Source organism: Camelus ferus, chromosome 8 (genome assembly GCF_009834535.1).
Source record: "Camelus ferus isolate YT-003-E chromosome 8, BCGSAC_Cfer_1.0, whole genome shotgun sequence".
In the NCBI taxonomy this organism is placed as follows: domain Eukaryota; kingdom Metazoa; phylum Chordata; class Mammalia; order Artiodactyla; family Camelidae; genus Camelus; species Camelus ferus.
The window spans coordinates 66,189,520-66,206,320 of record NC_045703.1 but is presented as its reverse complement, the minus strand read 5'-3'; the positions used below and the strand labels follow the sequence as shown (position 1 = coordinate 66,206,320).

The following is a 16,801-nucleotide window of genomic DNA, read 5'->3' as shown; positions in this document are numbered from 1 at the left end:
AAAATCCCGCCCAGATGCCCACTGATCGTCATCCTTAAAAGCATGGGGGGGAAGTCTCATTACAACTCCACTAATTAATAAACATAGGGAGGGACCACATCGTATCCTAATATGATTACAGGAACACTGCAGCTTTCGTTGCAGCTCCACTCTGCAGTTCAGGCTGGTTCCCCGCCTGATTACACTGGGATGTAATCCAGTTTTCTAATACATCCATATGTATGAGAATCAGAGCAGATCTTATTACATCAAACCTGGCGAAAAACCTCTGGAGATGCTAAAAGTTCAATTTCCGATACATTAAAGCATCCTTAAAACTTTATTTATACTGAAGCCTTCTATCCTGTCTTTACAACCCCAACACAGATTTCTTTGCTGCAGTTTTTAAGTTAAATGATCAAACACTAAGAAAATGACTGTTCACAAATTATGCCTAAATCAGAAAACCTGAAAGCTGCCTCTGTGAGCGTGTATGTATGAGTATATGTATGTGTGTATATATGTTCACACACACACACACATATTTATATACTGTCAAGAAGGAAGAAAAGGAAAAATAGATTTTTTATTTCATCAGATTCCAAGCAGAGATGCTCCTTTGTGCTCTGTGGACATGCCTGCTAACCACCAGGGCCTTAACCACTGACTGCTCCTTGCCTGCTCAGCAGATCAAATGTGACTCTCTGGAATGTAAAGCCAAAGTTTTCTTTAGCAGGGGCAGCTTAAATTAACTACAGCTCACTGTGCTCCTGCCACTGTCCAGCAATGAACACTTCAATGGCCCTGCTCTTGCAATAAAGACCAAAATCCTTAAACATGAGACACAAGGCCCAGAACAAAAAGAGCCTCTTTCACTAAGGCCTTTGCAGTCCCTCAGGGTGCCATCTCTGACCCTCAGATCCCACCTTTATACCCTGTACTGCTCCCTCCTGGAATGAATGAATGAATGAATGAATGAATGAATCAGCATGTCTTTGGGTGCAAGTAACAGATAATCTCAACTCAGGTCGCCTTAAACAATAAGGAAATTTATTTCACACCACAAGTCCAAAGGCTTTGATGAGTGCTAGGCTCTGAGGAGTTTTTTCTGCTATTTTCCTGGCTCTGTCCTCTTCCCTGCATGGGCTTCATGTTCAGACTGTAGCAATGCAGCTGTTAACAGTTCCAGACAGCACATCCAACATGGCAATACTTGAGGAAAAGGATTCTCTTTCCTAGTATTGTGATTTTAAGGTTGAGAAGTTTTCCAGAACCTCTTGGCAGACCAGAACTAGGTCACCTGCTTACTACTAACAGTCACGATGGTGAGCGGCACCAGTATGACTGGCAGAGACAAATCAGGACTTAGCCTGTGCTGGGCTTGGATCACCTTCCCACAGTACATGGAGAAGGGGAAGATACCTAAACAAAGCCCGAATTCCATTAAGAAGGGAAGAAAGGATGTTAGATATGTTAGATGTTAGATATGCACTCAATAGGGTCAGATGGTTACCAATCTGGGGTATATGCTCTGGTTGTCAACACCGTATAAGAACAAACCTCCACTAGCCTTGCCTATGGTGCATCTATAAAACTGGCAGCCCCAGCCCGCAGGGGAGGCTACAACGCAAACAAGGGGGTAAGAGAAGGAATGCGGGACTCTCAATCAGCAGGTGTGGACTCAAATCCCAAAGCTTCTGCTCAGTTATGTGACTATGTACAAACCCTTGACCTCAGTTTTTTCATAAAACAAAAAAAAATATGCTTGACATAATGTGCAAGGTTGCTGTGAAGACCATTAATAAAACGGCAGATGCGGAAAGAGGCTTTGTAAAAGTAATGATCACAGCTGCAACTTGCAGTGGAAAAAGCCACTGAGAAAGACATCTCCAAAAAAAGAAAAAGGATGACTCCTGTTTGGCCAAAATGAAGCACGTATAATCTACTAATGGGCATCTGCTTTTAAAATTGTATTTCTATTGATTTCCTTGTGACCTGGTGGGCGGCTTTCCCATATGACCTACCGACTCTGAGAGCTGCGGTGGGTGCAACAACCCTACAGACGCTGCCTTGCGGGCCGGCCCAACACCAAACCCAGGGTCCTGGCTCGTCCGCTGCTCCCGCACCCTCGGGCAGGCACAGCTATCACAATCTCACTGCTCTCCCGAAAGGCAGGATGGTGGTGCTTTACAAGTCAGAAAAGGTTAAGAAAATGTAAGTGTTTTCAGTGAGGAGAGGGAAGACTGATTTAAATGCACAAGTAAAAGCTAGTGGTTCCTTGTGAGAACGCTCAGCCCAACGAACACATGTGCGTCGCGACGCCCGTAGACAGTCTATGCAGAGGCATCTTCGGCCTCCCTGCTGGTGCTGTTTTTATTGGCAATGTGGCCTTGAAGACACTCAAAATGGCTTGTGTTCTACCTAATCTCCTGTCTGCCTTCCCCACTTCTTTCTTCATTCATCTGTCTCTGCTTACAGTGGAGGTGGGGGTGGAGATGGGGAACGTGCCACAGAGATTCTCAAACCCACCCAAAGAGTAGGACACGCACTTATCTACGCCAACCACATTTTCTCTTATTAGATACAACATGCTTCATTTGGGCAATCAAGTTAGAAGACTGCCCGTGCCTAACACCAAGATTCTGGAGGGAGAAAGCAGTCATATGCTGTGCTTACTCTGAAGTCGAGGAACTTAAAACGCTTCCTCACAGTGAGGGTGCCCTTCCCTCCAAGACTTAAAAATCAACAACATATGATTTTCCACTCCGGTCCAGGCAAAAGAAGAAGGAGGCAACACTGCAAGAGTAAGGACATCTTAAGTAATCACAACGCAGGAAAAACAGAGGCAGCAACTGGCAGCTGGACAATGTGGGAGGCACTTCTGTGCCCAAGCTCCTTGTGGTCACACGTACGTGGAACAGTGCCACTGCTGAGACACATGCTTCCTAGGGGCAGGTGTGCCTAATGAGACCGATGCGCAAGAATATTTTCCATCTAAATTACACGTGTGTAAAAGGATTCTGTAAACCACAAAGCTGCCACATTCCACACAAGTGCGAGGTTTCAAGCAGGGTACTCTACAGGGCACGCTGCCACGCATGGTCCTCTCTCTTCAAAACCAAACCCATTTAATGCAGTGCAGTGCCCTGGGAAAGGAAATTACTGAAAAAACTGGTGCAATCAGAAGGAAGTCTAGAGTTTAGTTAATAACAAGGCACCAATGTTAGCTTTTAAGTTTTGACAAATGTTCTAGTTACTAGAATGTTAACATTAGAGGAAGCTGGGTGAAGGGTCTATGGGAACTCTCTGTACAAAGTTATCTTCATACCTTTTCTGTAAATTCAAAATTATCCCAAGATAAAAGCTTATTTTAAAAAGTTTAAAACACTTGTCTGCTTAAAAAAAGAGAAAAAGAAAAGAAAAAAAAGCACTTCATGTGAAAAGACTTTCTGAGCAAACCATCAAAGTAGAAACTATGGAAAAAAGATTGATAGACTTGACTCAGAAAATTTAAACCTTATACTTCAAAATACGTCATGAACAGAGCTGGAGTTGACCAGCAACCCACAAACTGGGAAAATATTTATACCATACACACAAGAAAAGGGTTTGATATACATAACACAGTAAATTTTTTATAGTTTTGAAATTTAAAAAGTTTCCACATGCCTAAGTGCTTCATCTGCTACAACTGTTTTCATACATTTCAAATCAGTAGGTCCAAACCTGAATTCAGTCTTCTTGAACCACATGTTTTTTTCTCATTTCAGCCACTGCCTCTGATCCCCCACACCGGGGGCTCTGCTAGAGAAAGCAGAGCTTCAGTGCAGCCTTCTCCACAAGGAGCTAACTTCTGTTTAATTTGCTGGGCTACTCCTAGCCAAAATCTCCTTCTAGAATCCAGGACTCTTCTTCTTTATGAGCCCAGCATGTCAAGCTTACCTACTTGGTGCCCACCATAGTGAAAACGGGTCAAACCATAACCAGAAGTGGGAGTCCTGAGAAACGACTAGAGTGTCAAAGACCTTGCAGGTAAAAACCAGACTCAAATTTTAGCACCAGCCAATCAGAAAAAAAGGAAGCAGAAAAGCATTCCACAGGTGGGCAGTCACCTCCCACCTGGAGCCCCACTTACCTGATTTCTAGAAAGACTCTCAAATTCAAAAAAAAGCATCTTCTTAAAATAAATTACAATTACAACTAATTCAGCAGTTTATATTAGAACTAACCTATCTTAGTAATTTTTTGGTTGTTATTTCTGTGCTTTTAAATTTAGAAGAGGACCAGAGAATCTGAAGAGAATATACTTCAAGCACATACATATCAAAACATACAGTTTATATTATATCAGAGTTAGAATCACATCAAGAATTAATATTGGTCATGCTATCATATTAAAATTAAGAAGCAAAAAGAACATTCAAGTTCCATACATAGAACAATACCTAGAGGTCAAGAAACAAAATATTTTTCACAGAGTAGTGTGACCATGATTAAAACCATGGGACTGAAAATTCAGGAGCTAAAAGTTTGCATCTCAGTAGATTATCTTCTTCCAAAAACCTCAGGCAGATTTCTGCTGCCCTGCTTACCTGGAGTTTCCTATGCTGTAAGATAGTTCACTTCTCAAAATAACATTAACTACTTAAGACAGTACTTAAGGCCAGGTAAAGACAAAATGAAGAGAAGAATTAAATCGAGTCTTAACTTCTCAAAGCTCATTCATGATCTAATTTGTGAATGAGTCCAGACTCCCCAGCACACCTCCTTCTTCAAATATCTCACCTTGGGTCCACTTTACTGCTCATTAGCACCAAAGGATATTCAACTGAACCAACTGTGCTAGTCATTAACCATCTAGTGAAAGGTTTGAGGATAGCTGAAATTAAGAGTGAAGTAATTGGCTTAAATTGACTTCCAGTGATCAATGTTATCTTTCACATGACAGTACTCCCACAAAAAGTTTGGCTGTCTTGCATATACCAGAGAAACAGGTCAATTACCCACACCCAAGCATCTACACATTTTTCTGCATCAAGCATAAGAGAAAAACTTCACCATCTGAACACGGGTGAACCGCCAAGGAGATTCCATTTCCATGATCGTTAATCAGCGAAGGAGATCAATGACACTTGCAAATCACAGAAAACCAAGGAAGGGAAGAAGACAACGTGATATCCCAAGGCTCTGAGAACTAAAGACAACACACCATTTATGAGCCGTGGGTCAATCTTGGGGCTGCCCTACTTATTTACAATAAACTTATTACATTAAATTCACACAAGGCTGATTTCAGAGTACCTTATAAACATTATTACTTCTATATATGCCTCTGTAAAGAAAAGTATTTTTAGCCTAGGAGGGACCTCTGATGGCACTTAATGTTTTTCTATCACATTTCTTGCTCATAAATACACATAAGATACAAATCCTATTCACTGTACTGTGTCACAAAAATTTTCAAAATAACATTAATTTAATTGATCAAAAACATAAATAAATCTATTCTATGCAGCAATGTAATCATGCAGCCTGTTAATGGTCCAGAAAAGCTTGGTAGTGATTAGTTAAAATTAAAGGTTGACAAAATTAGATAAAACTGAATTATGGTGATAATTTGTGGACTTCATATATCAGCACTTTGCTCTCCACTGATAACAGACACCTGGCTCTCACAGCCGTAAGAATGGTCAGGAGGAGGGAGATGCAAAATCAAACACAAACAGGATGCCATAAATCCAAAAAGGTTGAGAACTGCTGCTCTAGTAAGCTATAATGGATAGATTCTGGGCAGCACCCCAATCCCACACTGCTTAGTTTATTCCCGAGTCCCTTAGAATCAAAGCTGGGTAAAAAGGCAAAACAGTGTGAGTGCCACTTTCAGTCTCACTCTGTCACGGTATTAAAAGTTATTACTACTGGAACAAGCAGACTGCGAGCTTTCTGTGTCTTACTAAGAGTTCTATGTTTTATTCCAAGCATTTCAAATAATAAAGAATTTATTTCATCATTCAGGTATCAGAAAATTCTGAAAAGTTAACTTCCTATGAGGAAACACAGACCGGGTTTCTCATTTAATGTAAAAAGACAGCAAGCACAAAAAGCACAAAAACGAAAAGGGTTCAAACTCATGCAGGCGCTGGAAAACGTGACCTGAGTTTAACCAGCCATCCACCTGGTTGTTCCCATGATCCAACCTCCTCAAACTTCTCCCTCTCAGAACAGTTAAATCCAGATACAACTTTCTGAAGGCATCCTTCTCTAGCATGACAGATGCTAACACATAACTTTCTGATGATTTAACAATTCTGTACAGTAACCATGGCCACCTGAAATGTCAGCTTCGGCTGTCCAGCGTTTTCATACACAGCATAAGCCTAACTTCTTATGATGCACCTTTTGATATTCTAACCACTGGAGCTGAATTTGCCCATCTGGTCTTATGGCTAAGAGGGTTGTCTGAAGCTTGAGAAACTGATTATGTGTGAAGATAATCCTGTATATTCTCAGCACATGGCACATCACTACTGATCAACTTTTGTATTAAATGTTAAAACTGCCCCAGTACTAACCAGCCTGTTCTCATGGAGGACCTCTGACACTATTTTATCACAGCGGTCATTAACAATGCCATGTGTTTCCCCAGGATGGTACCATATACTCCTAACAGCCAAGGATGAAGGAAAGCTATGCAGGGGGACAAATATGTTCTACACAAAGACAATTTCCCTTGCCTGAAAATTACTTACACATACACACACACACCAGATGTAACTGCCTCAGAAGTTTAAACTAATCTTCCTTTTGTTGTTTGCAAGAAACTGGTCAAAGAAAAAGTCGTTTGGATGAAAAAATTCTGAACCCAGTGGCATGTCTATATCTAAGTGGAATTTGAAAACACTGAGCAACAGTCTTAGAAAGCAGATACAAAGAGACTTTAGAACCTAGTGTCCTAACCAGTAACTAGTTGGATCAACAGCTAAGACTTAAAAGTAAAGGTTGAGACTCTGTCATAAAAATTATTCATTAAAAAGGCCTTTTTAGCCTTAACCAGACACAAACAGATCAGATACAACAAAAATTGTAACTCCACGGCTCTACCCTGCCCATTCCAAACTAGGAGAAAAAGTCCAAGTATTAAGACTACCCCAAAAAAGAAGAATAGCAGAAGTAATCATAACAACATAATACCTTACACTATGCATTTCCAAATCCTTCACATTCATTAAGGTCTAAATTGAGTCTTTAATCTTTAAAAAGTTGAGAAATGAGCATCCATTTTAAATTGTAATGTGTGTTACCTTTCTCAAAGCTCTTTCACATCCATTTTGACTCTAATTGTGCTTTTGATTAAAAATAATAACAGGGAGAAAGATGTTCAAACAAGCCTGTACCTCTGCATACCTATGGAATCACTTCTACATTCTACAACCTACGACACCATTACTATTGGAGGCTTTCCATAAACACTACTTTTTAATTCTATTCTTAAAATACTTTCTCTCAAAGGAGGGTATCCTTGACATAAGTACAAAGACTTCTATTTCTACTCACTCACATCAGAGAAATATATTTGATTCTGAATTAACCACATTTAAAGGGAAAATAGCTTAATTTTTAAATCCATGAATAACCCAAAATTTTAGTTTTGTCCCATCATTTTCTATGAAAGTAAGAAATCAAATAAAGTTGATTCACTGGTGTAGGTGCTAACATGCCAAAAACAGAAGTTAAAGGGAAAAGAAAACCCAAGTTTATCAGTTATCAGAGTTTTCAGTAATTTATTAGAGGTGCAGTAGTTAATTCAATGTTTTTGAGCAAAAAATTTATTTAATTTTAACTGAATGTATAGCAGGCAACTATCTCTTTGTCTTCATGGAATGACTTCCCTTTCTTTAGCTAAAAGCACCCCAATTCACCTCGTGATTCCTCCATTCCATATGAGGGCAATCCTACACACACACACCACACACACACACAACCAAAGGGTGGACAAATTACCTAACGAGGCCAGTCATCTTCTCTCTCCAGGAAAACCGAATCTAATGACATGAGAATGAAATCAGTTCGTGCTCTCTGAGACCACCGAAACAGACTACCCGATAGGTGGTTCCTGAAGCCCAGATACTCAAAGGTCTGATTCTTGGCCTCCAAAGCCTAGGTGTTCAGCGTTTTCTATGCTTATGTTAAGTGCTATGCCTACAGTTCCGAAATCTCTCTTTTTCACTCAGTAATGTATAATGGGCATCTATACAGGTGGTTTAATATAGATCCATGTCATTATTTTCAGTGGCCGCATGCAATGAAGGTACCATAATCTATTTAACCAATTTCTTACTTAAGGTTATTTACTTTACAATTGCATGCAGGAACTAGTTCTTTTCTATGTACACGTATTTTTGCTAATTTTTCCTATTATTTCTTTAGGATAAATTCCTAAATGTGGACATGCTGGGTTAAAGGCTACACAAATTTTACATTTGATACTAATAGTAGCTATTTAGAATAAGTGCACCAATTCATACCTCTACAAAGACCAAGAGTACACATTCCCCTTCATCCTCACCAGCATTGGAATTACCACCATCCTTATTCCTATTCCAAACTGGGAAATGTCCAAATATTAAGACTACCAAGAGAAGGAATACCAGAAGTAAACATAATAATATGATACTTTATATTAAACTTTACCAAAGTATTTCACATCCAGTAAGGTCTGAAATGAGTCTAAATTATATTGCCAATATAATAATTGAAACATGGTGTCTTAGTTGGCTGACACCATTGTCTTGGCTCAGGCTGCCACAATAAAAATATCATGAACTGTGGTGACTTAAACAAAAGAATTTATTTCTCACAGTGCTGGAGGCTGAGAACTCCAAGATTAAGATGCCAACAAGGTAGGTTTCATTTGAGACCTCTCCTCTTCACTTATAAGGGGCTGCCATCTGACTGTGTGCTCACATGACCTCTTCCTTGTGCATGGCAGGGGATGGGGTGCTGCAGAAGAAAGTGGGTAAGTTCTCTGGTGCCTCTTCTTATAAGGGTACCAATCCCTTCATGAGGGCTGCACCCTAACCCTAATTACCTCCTACAGACTTGATCTCCAAACCCCATCACATTGGGGGTTGGGGCTTCAACATAAGAATTTGGGGGAGAAACATTCAGTTCATAGCAAATGGTTATCTTATTTTTGCTTTTAACTTCATTTGTTTAATTACTAGTAAAACTGAGTATTTTGTTTTTGTTTATCGGTCATTTATTTTTCCTTTTTTTTTCCTTTTAAAAATGATCTGCCCTGATTCCAAACCTGGAACAGGAAGGGTACAGGATGATCCCGGAACATCTTGTCACACCAGAAAGGGAGGAAGCTACTATAGATAACTAGAGGCATGTCATATAAGGACTTGGAGCCAACCTTCTATCTGTGTGAGATAGAACAACTTAAGCAACAAAAGGGCAATATTGAAATGGACTAAAACACATCATATATGCTAAAATAGAGGAGTTCATAAAGATACTCAAAAGAAAAAAAGGAAAGAAAAGACCCCTTCTCCATCACCACTAGAGAATGCTGACTAGCCAACTCATGTTTTGGAAAGTAGAAAATAAAGGGAAATAATCAAACATTCCTCTATCAGGGTGAGCCCTGTATGCTCTTTCATAGAGCAAAATACACCACCACTGTAACATTAGCTGGGGAACAAAAACATCATCAGCTGCAAATTTCAGAAAGATGTACCATCCATGTGAAAAGGAAATTACAGGACACAGTTAAGGATATAACATACATATTAGTTTTATCCCCCATGGGTCCTATATTTTTAAAAGGTACTATGCATTAAATAATAACTAATTTGATTTTCTACTTTAATTAAATAAAGGTATCTATGATTTCCAGTGACAGAACTTGATCATCATGAAGTTACCTCAGCTGGTAACACTACTAGTATGTAAAAATTTAGAAGGTTTATAAACAAAACGTAGTATGTACATACATGGAATATTATTCAGCCTTAAAAAGAAAATTCTGATACATGCTACAATATGGATGAACGTTGAAAACATTACGCTAAGTGAAATAAACTAGTCAAAATAGGACAAATACTATATGATTCCACTTATATGAGGGACCTAAAGTAGTTAAACTCATAGAGATTGGGGGGGCGGATAAGAAGCTCCTGTTTAATAAAATAAAATGCAAAGTTTCAGTTTAGGAAGATGAAAAAGTTGTGGAGATGGACAGTGGTGACAGTTGCATAACAATGTGAATGTACTTAACGTCACTGAACTATACAGTTTAAAATGGTTAATACGGTACATTTTGTTATGTATATTTTATCATAAAAAACTTAGTATGTTTAATATGTTAAAATTTACTCAACTAAATTAACATCCCAGACAAATTAAAAGAAATTTGAAATTTCACTCACATATTCCCTGCAATCTCAGCAGTCTAAGGGCAAATGTACAATTTGGGGAAGCCTTTTGGTAATACTGAAAACACTTCATAGAGTGCTGAACAGGAACCAACGCAATAACGAAATCAAAGCATTTCATAGCAAAAGTTTTACTCAGTTTTTTAATGCATCTGATGAATCACATGCATAGTTGGTCCACTTAATCTATCTTCAATCTTTCTCCACCCACAAAAAAGAACAGGAAAGAGACTGTAATTGATACTGTAAATGCAGTGAAACAGATGAAGAACAATGTCCTCACTGAGCCCTGCGCATAGAAGGCACTCAACAAACATTTCTGAAATTGAGATACTCAGTGAATCTGCAGTAAGACCAAAGACAACCTGGGCTTACATTCTGTCCTCCACACTCTCCAGCAAGAGGGCTGAAACACAGCCTGAAGGAAGGCTGCTGTCTCTTTATTGTTCTTTCATTACTGGGGATCTCTGCAGCAACGTGTGGTGGTTCAATGTAAAATAGGTTTCATGTACCACGTATCCTTTTATGGGTTAAAAAAAAATGTTTTACCATTCAGAGTTTTGGTGGGAAAAAGTATGAATAATCAACCTGCCATTCTCATAGCTCCATATGAAAACTAGAAAGTTCAATATGATACGCACATCTTTTCTAAATGAACAAGTCAGTTTTAAAATATACAGTAGTAAGTACGTTACTATTTCTCAGGCACAGTAAGTAATCCTGGCTTTCTACTCTTCTCCCACGTCAGAAAGCTCCACTGTGGGGGAGAGGGTATAGCTCAAGAGGTAGAGTGCATGCTTAGCACGCACAGGGTCCTCAGTTCAATTCCCAGTACCGCCTCTAAAAATAAATAAACTTAATTACCTCCCCACAGACACACCAAAAAGAAACGGAAAAAAAAAAACCCAAATAAAATAAAATGCTCGATAAAAGAAAGAAAGTTCCACCGTGTTATTAAAAAAAAAAAATCTCCCCTATATGATCCCTCTAACTCAGTACTACATACCTCTAAGTCTAGAGGTCAACACCACCTCCCCAATCAACACTGCTACTTTCACAGCCCTTCCTAAAATAGAGCACTTAAAATTCTCAAAGGAAATTCACATCCTCTAACAACTCTCATACAAATTATTATGCTTTAAATTGAGGAGCTAAACACTAGATTTAGCTATTCACAATTTATTCATATACTCATTTCCACAAAAGTAAACTATCCAGAAATAAAGGAAGGTGCCTGAGGTCCTCCCAGACTGAGTGCAGCTATCACTGTGCAGTTTGAGATGAGCTTCCAAACTGCCCCACCAGACCACCTGGACTCTTGGTGGCTGTCTCTGGATTGCAGCGTGGCTATGTGCGAGATGCCCTGTCACTTCACATCCATCACAAGCCCAAACCCCAGCCACGGCTGCTGCGGGGCCTGGGGACCACAGCACCATTCCTAGTGGCCTTGCCTGCAAGAACTAAACTCCAAGAAATGGAAACCTGGGACACAGACGGAAAGGCACAAAGAAAGGGACCCCCAAATGAATTTTTACATTCTTCAAAACCTTACAAACGATGTTCTCTGTGCTTTTTTAAGAACCTGCCTACTGGGTATCCTTAAGGTGCTGCTGAACCACTGCAAAATACAAAGAGGAGGAGAGCCCCCAAACAGAGAAATCCAGGGGACAGCTCCCTGTAAGGGGAGCTGACTGTCCACAAGCAGAAAAGTGTTAGAAGACTTTTCGATCACCATGGCAATTCAGCAGGTAAGTCACATCCATCCCCGATTGGACTGTGTCACCCTCATTTCCTCCCACAAAGCCAGATGGCCCTCACCCTTCCAACCTTGAAGTGGTGTGACAGGAAAAAGTAGACCCTCTCCCTACTAATTGCCCGAGCAGGTCAAACTTTAGAACCAGCATCATGCACTTTTGTTTTTAAGCTCAGAGAAAATAGGAAGGGCTGGTAATCTGAGCGGAATCTCCGTGATTTGCCCAAGGAAACAGCTCAGACCAGACAGCAGAAGCGCCAGCATTTCCATGCAGCTGCCACGACAGGTGACCGGGCCGCTTTGCAGACACCCCGCTCGCTCGGGGGCTTCACGGAGGTGGGGCAGCAGGAAAGGGAAGGAGGGCGGGGGACAGACTGGAGGACGAGAAGGTGGGCAGAGGCCGGGAGGGAAATCCACTCCGTCCAGACGCCGGGGAGGAAGAGGAGGAGCACAGTCTCTCTGGGGAAACCGTTTTAAGGGATTTTCTGTCTCCACAATTAAGGGGAAAAAATGGCTCCAAGCCAAACGCCTCCTGATCTACACACACACGCACACCGAGCTCCTCTTTCGCCCCATTTTCTTAGACATTGAAACAAAAGGCTAAAGCAGCTGAACGGCAGCAAGCGCCGCCCGGAGCCCGGGTGTCGGCCACCGTCTTCCCACCGCGCCCTTGGGAGAGCCCACCCAGGCGGCCCGCCCGCCGCCCCCCGCCCGAGCACCGGCCCTCCCGCCTGGCCCGCGGCGCACGCCCCCCGTCCCGGGCCGGGGCCGCCCGACGCGTCCCCGCCAGCGCCCCGCAGAGGGGCCCGGCCGGGGCTGGGGGCCGAGCGCCCGCCCCGAGGGACAGGCTCCCGGCCCGGCTCCGGGGGGCGCTCCGGGCGGCGTTTGGGCCCGCCGCCTCCTCCCGCGGGAGGACGGCAGCGCCCTGGCCAGGGCGGCGGTGACAACGGCCCAGCGCCCGTCTCACCTCCGGGCGCCGGTGGCGGCGGCCCCGCGCTCCTCCGCGCCTCTCCGCGCCTCTCCGCCTCCGCCTCCAGCAGCCCCCGCCGCCGCCGCCGCCTCCCCCCGCGTCTCGGCCGAGTCTCCGCCTCCCTCAGCCGCCGCCGCCGCCGCCGCTGGGCCCGGCTCCGCGCCACGTGACCGCGCCACGTGACCCGGCGCGGCTGGCAGGCGCCTCCCCGGCCGGCCTCGCGCCCTCGCGCCCCCGGGGACCCGCGCCCCGGCCGTTGACGCCCACCGGCTCTGGGCTGGAGTCGCGGCCCCGCCGCCCTCAGCTCGCGCTCGGCCCCGGCCGGAGTTGCTGCCCAGCTCGCCACCTGCCTGCTTCCACGCGCGCAACCCCCAACTCAGCAGACCCTCCAGTCCCTGCACACTCACGAGCACACACTCACCGCACACTCGCACCCACGAACACACTCGCACGCGCACACACTCACAGAAGCGCTCACGCACTCTCACACACGTGTGCCCAGACGCACACCCGGCAGTCCTCGTGCCTCGGGGCAGATACACAGTGGACAACAATGAAAACAATTAGTAACTAGTCCAGTTTGAACCCCGCTCCCTTGAGGAATCCTCCCCACCCGGTAATGTAACGATTTGTATGCGGTCCAAACTTAATTTGAGCCGGAAGTGGAAATCACAATAGTGTGCTAAGTTGAAAGCCACAAGAAAGCACATGTTTGCTTGTGCTATGAACCACCGTTTCTCTCCATGAGGACAGTCATGGAAGTGTCTTTGATGGTATGATCTCAGATATAGTATCTCTTTTTCAGTTGGTCTAATGGGGAAAGACCGGAGAGCGTCATTTTAACTCACGCGGGAGAGAAAAGCATTCACAGCCTTTTTCCACCTATTAAATTGATGTCCTGCTAGGAGCGGAAACTTCATCCGTCCTTCATTTTCCATCATGTACACAGAAATAGCATTGCTGATTCTGTGACACTGTTCATAGATGTGTAGTTTTTTTAAAGTAGGCAAGAGCAGCATCCTTTCTTTCCTTGATTTGAGGCATAACGTGCCCTATATAAAGTAAAGCAGCCACTCTTTGCAAGCGTCCCACACTTTTTTCCATTTTGCCTGTTTGCCAAATTTTTCAAATCAGCTTCAGCTTCATATATAATTCCTGCTTCTGTGCATTTCTAGTTGTTGGGAAAAAAATAAAAGAGTTGGACTAGAGTCTAAATTCTGAAATGCCATGCCTACGATTTCACAAATGTTGGCAAGTGCTGCCTAGATTTTTTAATTTTTAAAAAGTTAATTTTTAAACGATGATATTTGTCCCTTGCACATATGCACATAAGTATAATGTGTTTGATAGAAATATTAATATGAGCCTTATTTGATAACAATATTTAATAACATCCCTAAAATTAATTTTGAAAATTTTCAGAAGTACAACTACATTTAAGTATTAGAGTGCCTTAAACCTCAATGGTAATCCACACTCAGTTCAATGTAATGAGTATTATGCTTCAACTAAGGGCTCAATATTTTGCTAAAGACTGTGAAGAACCAAAGGAAGTATACAGTATGGCCCTTGCCTTCAAAATGTACAACCTCTAAACAGAATTACTTTAAAATATATACATAACATTTTTTTAAAGTCTCTCTTTCTCACACACACACACATAATAACTGGGATCAGCAATCGGGATCTGGAGCAAATTTTGAAAAATCTGACCCTGAGCTGTTAGACCTTAAAGAGTTAGTAAAAGAAAAACAAAGAGTTCATAAAAGGATGAAAGATGCAAGTATGCAGGTGAAGAACTTGCTTGACCTAACAAATGCAATGGCTATAAAAGCATAAAAATGATTTAACAAATACCATCGAGACTGATCAACATAGGTGTTTTTCTTCTGCAAAATGAAAAACTACTAACCCTGAAACCACTCTTCTGCTAATACCATAGTTTTCCTCATGGCTCCCATGCACAAATTCTCTTTTTTTCTCGAACGCTGTTGGGCACACATACAACCAAACCTCAGCAGAACCGCAAAGGCTCTCGAGTTTGTCTTCCACCTCTGTGCTTTCCCACAGTGTTGGTGGTGCTGTGAATGGTCTTCCAAGCCAGCATCTTCACTGAAGTCCTGCTTCTACCTCTTACAGCAAGTGATAGGGATCCCACACCTTTAGGGATCTGTTCCCTCTCTCTGCCTTTTCAGGATGAAAATATTTTCCTTAAGACAGTGTAACTTGAAGGCTCACTTACAGAAATCAAGTCAGTTATGAATTGGCATTTTAAGCTTTAAAAAAGTCTAATTATGAGATAAAGATGATTGCCTATTATTTAGAAATCTGAAGCAACTGGGGGACCGTCGAGGGGGTATTTGGCAATAGGGACTCTACTACTGGCCTTCGAAATCTCACTGGTCCAACAATTCTCATTTTGGTGTGTTTAAAATACTTCTAAATATTAGAAAATTTGGCAACACATTTGAAGAAATGAAAGCAATCCTCAGTTATTATTGAATGATAATTACTAGAAGAGAGTCTCTCTCATGTGACATTCATGATTGTGGCTCTATTAACTGGCTGTCCTTTAGCTCTAGGTTTAAGTTTGAGACAAACTTTTTACTACCTGGACCAAGTTCCCCAAAGTTCTGACAGATAGGTGACCTTTCTTTGAAAGTTATACTATCTTTATACCTGCCTTGGGTCACACAATGAGCTCAGAGCTCAAACTGAATCTGATAGGCATCTTGGTACCACTATAACAACTATGTGGTGACATCAATACTTCACACCATCAGTATTGGGCTGTGCACCCATGAAGGAGGTGGGGCCAGCAGCACTGTGCTACTTCAAGGCAGGGCCTGAAGACACAAGGATCAGAAATCACAGCTGGGTGCCTTGGTTGGCCTCTGTGCTCTTCTCTCTCACTTTTCTACACCCCTCCCTCCCCATCACATCACTCTTAGACATCCAGAAACTGAAGACCCAGAAGCTCTTCTCTCGGTACCTCTCCTGCCTCCCTATCACCCAGCGTGCCTAGTCACATCTCCTCTCTCTCCTGGCCACAACGTAATTCAGAGCCTAAAGTTTCTGCTGACTCCAGATCTTCAGCCACCAAGACATTCAGCACAAGGAATGGGAAACTGGATCCTGGATAGAGGGAGACAGAAAATGTTCACGGCAAAGGAGCTGGTGCTCTGGGAGAGTAAGATGAAAGCTTTTTATTGTTCAGTACATCCTCAGAGCCAAAGATGCCAGTGCCAGCTTAGGCTTCACTACGGAAATACAGCATTTAGAAGAAGGGAGGCTATTCCCGTGGTACGTGGTATTCTGTGTAACCAGCCCCGTCCAGACTGTTTCCCTTAGTTCTGGATCCTATGTGTCACGTTTAGAGAAGCACATTGATAAGCTGCAGCATCACCTATGAAGGGTGGCCGGGGTGATAAAGGCTCTAGAAGCTGTATTACAATGTTATAGTTTTATAAGTAGCTGTTGAGGAAAACAGGAGTGTTTAACCCGAAAAGAAACAAAGACCATGCTGGTGAATATGCTCACGTGGGAGGACTATTCCTTTTTTCATCATGTATTGAGGAGCTAGCTTCTTTGGACCAAGCTAGCTTCTTTGATCTTCAAGATCAAGACCCAGTGTGTGTGGGTTTATGGGGGCCGGAGGAG

The 16,801-nt window shown here is 42.5% G+C and overlaps 2 protein-coding genes across 2 annotated transcripts in view; one reads left to right on the top strand and one right to left on the bottom strand.

Moving 5' to 3' along the window:
• Positions 1 to 13,285, bottom strand: part of TULP4 (TUB like protein 4) — a 209,456-nt gene extending 196,171 nt beyond the window's left edge. The window contains exon 1 of the mRNA XM_032485260.1: positions 13,139 to 13,285. The gene's annotated coding sequence lies outside the window, so the exon portion shown is untranslated. The remainder of the gene's footprint in view (positions 1 to 13,138) is intronic.
• Positions 12,152 to 13,311, top strand: LOC116665395 (proline-rich protein HaeIII subfamily 1-like). The gene is made up of 3 exons (XM_032484887.1): positions 12,152 to 12,166; positions 12,400 to 12,560; positions 12,771 to 13,311. Exons 1-3 carry the CDS (start codon positions 12,152 to 12,154, stop codon positions 13,309 to 13,311), a joined length of 717 nt encoding a protein of 238 aa, XP_032340778.1.
• Positions 13,312 to 16,801: the final 3,490 nt, after the last annotated feature.

Bases quoted from the DNA above. Each gene is read 5' to 3' on its own strand.
- LOC116665395 (XM_032484887.1), top strand. The intron at 12,561-12,770 runs GTGGGCAGAGGC...TTGAAACAAAAG, and splicing joins ACAGACTGGAGGACGAGAAG to GCTAAAGCAGCTGAACGGCA.